The 9,707-nt window shown below is 36.8% G+C and overlaps 1 protein-coding gene across 2 annotated transcripts in view; it reads left to right on the forward strand.

Moving 5' to 3' along the window:
• Window positions 1-9,410, forward strand: part of Mettl25 (methyltransferase like 25) — a 119,321-nt gene extending 109,911 nt beyond the window's left edge. For both annotated transcript variants that reach the window (XM_008852320.3, XM_029555726.1), the window contains 3 exons: window positions 6,151-6,225; window positions 6,782-6,853; window positions 8,524-9,410. In XM_008852320.3, coding sequence (XP_008850542.1) covers window positions 6,151-6,225; window positions 6,782-6,853; window positions 8,524-8,616 — 240 coding nt within the window. In that variant the 3' untranslated portion in view covers window positions 8,617-9,410. The remainder of the gene's footprint in view (window positions 1-6,150; window positions 6,226-6,781; window positions 6,854-8,523) is intronic.
• The last annotated feature ends 297 nt before the right edge of the window (window positions 9,411-9,707 follow it).

Below are 9,707 nucleotides of genomic sequence, written 5' to 3' on the forward strand. Positions count from 1 at the left end.
GGATATGTTATTTTGATTTTTCATGTTATTTTTTTTCTCTGATTTTGGCATTTGAATTTCTCTTGTAGTTTCTAATTCTTGTGTGAGACTCAAGCCTTCAAGTTTAGCTCTGCTTCTTTTTGTGAACTTTATGTGTCTTTGTGGTTTACTTTTTGGGCGTGAAAAGCTTGTTCCTCTAATCTTCCGGTTCTCTCTTTTGATTTTATATTGGAGTGGTCAGATTGCTTTTGTCTTCAGGAGTTCCCACAGAGGCCCAAGTCAAATGAGGATCAGATGCTCTCAGGCTTTTTCCTAAGGACTGGATCTCTCCAGGAAAGATTTTGGCCTCAGAATTTGGGGGTTGGACTGGCCTGGGAGCCAGGCCCAGGAAAGATGCTGGTCTATGGCAGCTGGTGGCTGTTCCACCCAGAGATTCAAAGGAAGATGGGGGTGGGAAGTGGCCCCAAGGGCCCCATCTACTAACTTAGTGTTTTTTTTTCTATTTCTAAGACCATGAGGTAAATCATGAGGCTGTTTATTTGAGGTTTAGCATTTGTAGATATGAATTTCCATCTTAAAACTACCCTTGCTGTATCCCAGACATTCTAGGAAATTGTGTTTTCAATTTCGTTTCATTACAGGATTTTTCAATATCTTAACTATTTTGTTTCTCTGAGCCACGGGTCATTCAACAGTATATTATTTTGTTTCAAATGCATTTGTAGAGTTTCTATATTTTCTCTAATTGTTTACTTCTAGTTTTATTCCATTATTATCTGGTAAAAAAAAATTATTTTCTATTCTCTTATATTTTTCATGACTTGACCTGTGGTCCTACATGTAGTCTTGTGGAGACAGTTCCATGGGCTGCTGAGTAAGTTGTCTATTCTGTGGGTGATGGGAATGAGATCCCAATGTCTGCTGTGTTCATTTGTTCTCTCACTGTTTAAGTCTGAATTTTCTGCCTTGGTGATTTATTACTGATGAAAGTAGAGTGTTGAGGTCTTTCACTCATGTTGTTTCTGGACCTATGTGTTCCTTTACACCCAGTAGTGTTTGTATTATAAGACTACATGCACCAACAGTTAGTACATGTGTATGTATAAAGTTCTATCTTCTTAATGGAATAGTGGGTACTCATGCCTCTTTCCAGCTTCCATTCACTTGATATACAAAGTACTACATCCTTTGGTTTTCTGTGTCAATTTTTTACTAATGAAATGTGCCTTTTACAACAATTAATTGGATCTTGTCTTTTGGTCCAAACAGGTAGTCTACCTGTTTTAATTGGAAAATTATTCTTTCTTTCTCCCTTATTTATATCAGGGGTTGCTGAGTTTAGACATATTTGAGTCTTTTCTACTTTTCACTTTTTCAAAAAAGATTGGAGGTGGGGTGTATGGGTATCTGTGGAGGCCAGAAGAGGGCACTGGATCCCTTGAGCTAGAATTATAGTCAATACTGAGTGACCTAGTATTGGTGCTTAGGAACTGAACTCCAGGCCTCTGCAAGAGCAGCAAGCACTTTGTACCACTGAGCTATCACTCCAACCCTGTAATTCTCATTTCTTAATCTGTTCATTTTATGACATTTATTTCATGTGCCCTTGTGTTCCTAGTTTCTTTCTCCTTTGTGTATGGAATTCCCTTAAGTATCTTCTGTACTGTTTGCTTAGTGGTCCTGAATTGCTTTGGTTCATGCTTATCTTAGAAAGTATTTTCCATCAATTTTAAAAGCTATCTTTGCTGGATACAGTATAATTTTGTTTGAAAGTTATTTACTTTCATGACTTGAAATATATCATTCCATGCTTCTCTGGTTTTTAAGCTTATTTTTAATGTTTTATTTATTATTGTGTGTGTATACATAATGGGGTGCGGTCACCGCCAGCGGCGGCCACTCCTCCATTCTCACAGGCGCCGCTCCTTCATTCTCACGGGCGTCGAGGCTGCTCCTCTGCTCACCCTGGGCTGAGGCCGCTCTTCTGCCTGCTCTGGGCTGAGGCTGCTCTTCTGCTCACCCTGTGCTGCCTCCTGTCATCGCTGCTTTTGCCTAGTCCCAGACCCCAGGGCTGGTGAGGAGACTGTGTCAGTGGAGCTGCATGCAGACACAGGAGACCAGGTTCAGTGACACAGATCCGGTTTATTGCAGGAAGGCACAAGCTTAAATAGGGGTAGTGGTCCAATCACAGCACAGCAAGTAGGATACCTTATTAGCATAAAAGGTTTAGCATCCTATCACAGTACAGCAAGTAGGATACCTTATTAGCTTAACAGATTTAGTGTCCTATTAGCATAACAGACTTAACATCCTATCACAGAATAGCAGGTAGGATGCGTCATTAGCATCGTGAGCCTGGTTTCTGGAAAACACGTGACCCTGACTATTGGAATATCTAAGTGTTGAAATTTTGGATTCCAAGGGTGGTGATTAGGGGGTGGCAAGCTCTAGACATCAGTCTCATTATCTGCCAATGGGAGAAAATGTCACAAGGTTTTTCTTGTGGCTCCAGCGGTTGGGCCATTGCCTCAGGCCTGCTGTATGGCTGTCAATAAGACTTTCACCCTAGGCTCAAGCCTGTCTCCCACAGTGTGGGAGGTTGCACACCTTGGTGCACATGTGAAGACCAGAGATTTGTAAAGTCTGTTCTTTCCTTCTACCTGTATGTGAATTCCAAGGATGCAACTTAGGTCACCAGGCTTATGCAGCTTAATTACAAAGCCATTACATTGTCCCACGTTATTAAGCTTTCTGCTGACGTACAGTGTTACTCTGATGTGTTTGACTTGATAAGTAATGAGTTCCTCTCTTGTTGTTTTTAATATTATTTCTTTGTTCTGTAGCTCTAACATTTTAAAGATGATAAGTCTAGGAGATGTTCCTTTTTGGAATTATAAATCCCTCTTTACTTATGTGTCCATATCTTTACCTAGACTTGGAAATTCTTCTATTATGATTTCATTGAGTAGCTTTTCTATCTACCATACTTCTTGAACCATTTCTTTACTGGTCATGGATATATTAGTAGCTTTAGTCTCATCATCTAGTGGTAAGAACTAAGTCAGTTACTAAGTCATTTGATCAGGTGTCTTGTATAGAGAACCTCTGGAAAACTACATAACTTTCATGAACTCATCCAGTCTTCCCTGTAAGTTGCATTATGCACTGCCTGCTCTTGCAGAGGACATGGATTTGATTCCCAGCACCCACAAGGCAGCTAACAACCATTAGTAACTCCAGTTCCAGGGACCTCATGAATTGCCTGACATTCATGCAGGATACACTTACATACATGCAAGTAACACACTCATACACATAAAATAAAAATAATATGTAAAATATTCTTTAAAAAAAAAAGCATAAGAGACTGGAGAAATGGCTCAGTGGTTAAGAGCACTTGCTGCTCTTGCAGAGGACTAGAATTCAGTTCCCAGCATCCACATAGAGTGACTCGCACTGCCTGTAACTCTAGTTCTGGGGGAATCTATCACTGGCCTCTGTGGGCAACTGCACACACATGATGCACATACATACACTCAGGCAAACACATATACATATAAAAGTTAAATAAATAATTTTTTAAACGAGAGGAAAGGTTATGAACTGTTGCTTATACAAGCACTTTGCTGAAATACTTATGTTATCTCATTGAATACTTATGACCTTATAAAATGTGATGTCATTTTCATTTTATAGGTGACGATCGAAGCATAAGTGGATTTCTATAGGCAAAATCTAGGACATTGGGGAAGAAATATTCTAAGATAACTAACCCTGTGGTCCATCTTCTTTTTTTCATACTTACATAAGTTATTACAGTCATTGTGCACATGAAGAATGTGTGTTTGGCATGTTTCCAAAGCTGGCAGTCGTCAAGCAAACAGGCTGCAAAGAAAGAATAAAGAAGAAATTCTAGCTTGCCAACAGATAAAAACAAGTGTAATTCTAAAGCAGACTAAATATTAAGGTTTGAAATAAAGGCAGAAAAAAAGTTCAAGATATAATGAATTAATGAATGGTTAAACAGAAGGTGCTTCTATCTAAATCTTTAAAGCTTGCAGTTCTTACAGATAGGATGAAGTTGGTCAGATGTACAAAAAACATTGGATAGTAAGATACATACTATCTAGTACATAGGTTCTGTTGTGACCAAAATAGCTGTCAATAAATTGCAAGGAAGGTAGGGGATACAAGAGCCTTAGATGATGTGCATTTACTGTTTCAACTCCAACTTCTCTTTAGAACTAGTTCTCTGACCATAACCCATAGCCTTCTGACATAGCCAAACTCTTAGTAGTCACTTTTTCTAGAATGTGGGTATCAGGCATCAAGAAATTGTAGAACTGATGTCCAGGACCTCCACCTGCCATTCAGTGTGCGCTTTCATTTTGTAAGTGTTCATGAGTGTCCTTGCTAAACATCACCTATGCTGGGCAGTACTTAAGTGTTTATGTTTTCTCTAGGAAGTTGGCATTTCTTAGGCTTTCACTAGTTTTAACAGACAATATTGCCACTTACAAAATGATGCCACAAATATGTGTGTGTGTGTGTGTGTGTGTGTGTGTGTATGTGTGTGTGTGTTAAAGATTGATTTGGGGATTATATGAGGTAGTATCTTCATTTTTAGCTTTATTGTTTCCTTATCTCTCTGATATCTGAGGAGACAGGCTTCTAAACATTTAACCGGAAAAATTGATTAAAGCATGTAATCATGCCATAAGCACCGAATTTTTCTCCTAAAAACATTTGAACTCCTATTCACCCATCTTTGTATTTTTTAACTATTTTATTATTTTTATTTTATGTGTATGAGTGTATTGCCTGCATGTATGTAAGTGCACCAGTGTCATGCAATGCCCACAGAAGTCAGAAGAGGGCTTCGGATTCCTCAGGAACTGGAGTTACAGGCAGTTGTTAGTCACCATGTAGGTGCTTGGAATTGAACCCCAGTCCTCTGCAAGAACAGCCAGTGCTTTTAACCAGCAAGCCAACTCTCCATCCCTTATTAATAAGTATTTTTATTAATTATTTGAGAACTTCATACAATGCATTTTGATCATATTTCTTTCTCCCCCAGTCTCTCCCAGATGCACCCTACCATCCTATTCACCTAACTTCAAGATTGTTGGGGGTTTTTTTCTTCCTTTTGAGTCCAATATGTACTGCTCAGATACTCGGGTATGGAACCACCCAAGAATGTGATCCAGCAAGGGTCACACTTAAAGAACTGACTCTTTCAGTCCCTGCGGCTATCTTTGGTCAGTAGCTCCTCAGCTAGGACTGAGTCCTGATTACCCACTACATGCTAGGATTTTTGTCTGGCTTGAGCATGAGTAGGTTTTACACATGCTGTCACAGTTTTGTGAGTTCATATGTGTAACACGCTGTGTATTAGTTACTTTATTGTTGCTGTGATAAGACACCATGAACAAGGCAACTAATAGAAGGAAGAGTTTATTTGAGCTTATTCTTACAGAGGAAAGTTTCCATAATGGCAGCATAGGTGGCCAGAAGAGAAAGTCAAATGATCCCATCTTGATGCAGGCACAGGAAGCAGAGCAACTGAAAATCTGGGGCTTAAGAACTCCCAAAGCCCACCCCTGGTGACGTGCTTCCTCCAGCAAAGCCACATCTCCTAAAACCTCCCAAAACAGCACCACCAACTAGGGACAAATGTCCAAATACTTGGAGCCTATGTGTAACAATCTCATTCTAACCACCACACCCTGCTATCTGGAAGTTACTGTTTCCTTGTATATGTGTTTGCCTGAATATGTATGGGCACCATACAGTCAGTGATGGATCCCCTGGCACTACAGTTACAGGTTGTGTGAGTCACCCTAAGTGGATGAATTCTTGTCCTTTGCAAGAGCAGCAAATACTCTTAACCACTGTGACATTTCTCCAGCCTCTCATGCTAAAAAAAAAAAAAAAAAAATTACCACTATGTATTGATATTAGAAAAAATTTATTAGTGAAATGCTGAATAACATCAGTTCAGAAGATTTAAATAAAAGAATCTTGTTACTATTGTTTTATAAATATTGTTAAAACGTCTAGGGTTATTTTAAATCAATGTCATATTTATTTTACTTTAGGTTATATTTGGTATGGAAAATTTTTATCTAACTTGACCATTGATAAATTTATTGTTCTATTTTTATTCCAAAGCTCCCAGAAGAAATTATAATGGAGTACTTCAAGAAGTATAAGCCTAGAATGAATGAGCTGGAGGCATTTAATATGGTAAATCTTAGATTTAGACATATTAAATTGAACATGCTGTTAGACTTGAATAGTATCCATTAAATTTTTTATGGTCCCAACCAATCTGTGTTGTTTTTCTCTTTGTATAGGAAAACTATTTGGGGTCATTTCCTATTTCAGAGCTATATTAGGTGTTAGTAATGTAATAAAGAGCACATGGTAGATTGCTCTTAAAATGCATTATAAATGCATGGAAAGACGTTTCAGTGTCCTTTGAACACATATTAGTCTCCAGTACAGTTATTTCACAAGCATTCCTACTAATAAATTTCATTCTTAGGACTCCTTTAAAAGCATTCTGTCACATCTGATTGCTTCCTAGGTTCTGCCTCAACATCTTTTAGAGTACCTTCTTTTCCTGTTATTAGCAAAAAAAACTTTAGCTGTGTAGTATTCATTTTCTGAAGATGTACAACGGGTGTTAGATATTTGGTGTAGATGAAGATTTTATAGATAACATTTTCTGAAACATAAATGTTAAGCAAATAAACTAATCTTTTTAAAGTTCCACTATCCTGTCTTATTTTTCTTTCAGTTGAAAGTTGTCCTGGCCCCTTGCATAGAGACACTGATTCTTCTTGATCGACTTTGTTACCTAAAGGAGCAGGTAAACTATGTTATTTTTAAATGCATAAGAAGTATTTTTATTAGGTGAAGTAAAGTGAGTCTACTAATATAACAGCTGGGATAAGGTTATTTTACACAAACGAGTAAAATAATTTCTCTCATGTTTTAATACTTTAAATGTTCTTTCTCTTTCCTGCTTAAAATACAAACATATGTACAGCAGATGTCTTCAGAAAAAATGCTATAATAAAGTTTACGTTCTTTTAATTATATAGTAGTTATTATTCATAGTCAGTAAACACAAGCAACCATATGAGACATATTTCACAATCAAAATTACTTATGGCCAAGCATAAAAGATACTGTCTACTGTGTACACATTTAATTTTTTAAGACTTAGCCTTTTAATGCACTTTTGAATTTTTTGACATACATGTACAAATCTATCTAAGATACAGGTCTATCTATAGATCTCAGATATGCCCTTCTAATTAGTGAAGAATACTTCTCATTTTATGAACTGTTTAAATCCGTTTGTGGAAATTAGCCTAATGTTTTCAATATAAAGTCTTCATTTTAACAATTTTATTTTGTCATATAGTATTTTTCCTTTCAAAAGGCTTTTTGAAACAAATGGATTTTAATAAATGTTTTTAATTTATGGTTTTACAAAGAAAGATAATTTTTTAAGTATTTATAATGTACTTTTCTTAGCAGCCGTTTAATTCCAAATCACTGGAAAGCTTTGATCCCCCAGTTGATGGGTGATAGGTTCAGTACGTATTTTAACAGGCACTCATTTTACTTTTGAAAAACAATTTCCATTGACCTACATAAATAGTTAAGTAAAACAGTATACAACGAAATTAATAGGTCCTGATGAAATGTCACAAAACATAAGATTTTTCATTTTTAATATTTTAACTATCTTATGAAAGTAATACTTATTTGTTAGAAAAATCCAAGACATATAAGAAGATAAAAGAAAGTAACTAGTACTACCTTTCAGCATTAACTATTAAATATTTGGTACATTTGGTAATGATGCTTTCAGACTTGTAGCTCTGGTATCCACGTGTGTGCATATTATTTACTTTAAATAACATGATAAAATTTTAAAAATATTTTACTGTTTTTATTTTATGTGTATGAGTGTTATGCTTACATGTAAGTAAGTGCACCCATGTCATGCTATGCCCACAGAGAACAGAAGAGGCTGTCAGATCCCCTGGAAATGGAGTTAACAGACAGTTGTTAGCTGCCTTATAGGTGCTGGGATTCAAGCCCAGATCTTCTGCAAAACCAGTCAGTGTTCTTAACTGCTGAGCCATCTCTCCAGCCCAACACGATAAATTTTAACATGTTTTATATGTAATTTGTTTCATTTATATACCACATTCTCTTCTCATAACCTGTTCTGCACAAGGGGAATAATGTTTTCAGCATAAAATTATTTATTTAAAATATATTTGTTATTGGCTAAGTTCATTTTTTTCCAGAGTAAAGCAAAGAATGTTCTGGCACTAAATATGTGTGTATTTTTTTTCAACATAACTTCTTGAAAGTGAAGTTGTAAATGTTAATTTTATTTCCCAAGGAATTATTTTATGACATTTGGTTTTTAGTTTTTCTATTACAATATGTAGTCTGACTCATCTCTCTTTGATTCATTCAGAATGGTTATATATCTAATCCTTTATCGATTTTCAGGAAGATGTTGCCTGGGCTGCGCTCGTGAAGCTGTTTGACCCTGTGAAATCCCCCAGGTGCTACGCTGTTGTTGCTCTGAAGCGGCAGCACTGATTTCAGTTGAAACAAGTTATTAGTTGATCTGTTTCTGGGACTTTCAGCTAAGATTGCTTTTATAAACATTTATATTGTTATGTAAATATTTTTAAATGTTTAGTATATTTTAAATAAAATAATGGGTAACAACCTAAGATCACAAATTTTCCATTGTCAAAGCGTATAATAAAAAAAGAACTTATGAAAATAAGTTCCTTGAGTATGTCAATAGCAGATTGTAATTCTGTCTTAATTCTTATTCAATATTTGAATCCTTGTTATTTACCACACATCACACTCTGATGCTTTAAGAAAAGAAGAAAAGGAAGAAGAAAATGCAGCTGTCCTCAAATGCTGAGGTGTGTTTGCACTTTTCTCTACATTTTGGAAGAGTGTTCCACATTACCATGAGGGCAAAATCAACAGTCAGAAGGAGCTAAGCCAGTTATAAAATGTGTCTAATGTAGAGCACATTTTACCATGTTTTAATCTAAATTTTATTCCCTTAAAGAAATGTGCATCTTATAAGTAAGTCACTTTGAGGATTCTTGATGCTATTTATGTTACTAAAATGAAGTGATGGGCAGGAATTACCTTGTGCCCTATAAAAACCCAGCCTGAGTAAAGCCAGATTGAGTAAAAGGAGATAGCTCCCTGCCTAGTGTGCAGCAAGTTTCTTTCACAGGAGACAAAGTTTCTTATGTACACAGAAGAGACAACTGGGAGAAGGCTTCCTTGATGCTCAGCTAGACAGTCCCTCTGTTTTAGTTTGCCTTCAATTACCATGACAAAAACACTGACCAAAACCATCTTGGGGAGGAAAGGATTTATTTGGCTTATACCACAGACATGCATGAACACTGCTTTCTGGCTTTATCCTCTGGCCTGTGCTCATCCTGCTTTCTTATACAACACAAGACCATCTCCAGGGGTGCCACCGCCCACAGTGGGTTGGGCCTCCCACATCATTAAGCAATTCACAGGCCAGTTCAATGGAGGAAATTCCTCAATTGAGAGTCTGTCTACCCAGGTGTGTCAGGTTGACAAATGAAGTTATCCAGCACACCCTCCAAGATTCTCTGGAGTAGGAACAGTAACTGCTTTCATAA

Source organism: Nannospalax galili, unplaced genomic scaffold (genome assembly GCF_000622305.1).
Source record: "Nannospalax galili isolate Female #2095 unplaced genomic scaffold, S.galili_v1.0 scaffold390, whole genome shotgun sequence".
Taxonomy (NCBI): Eukaryota; Metazoa; Chordata; class Mammalia; order Rodentia; family Spalacidae; genus Nannospalax; species Nannospalax galili.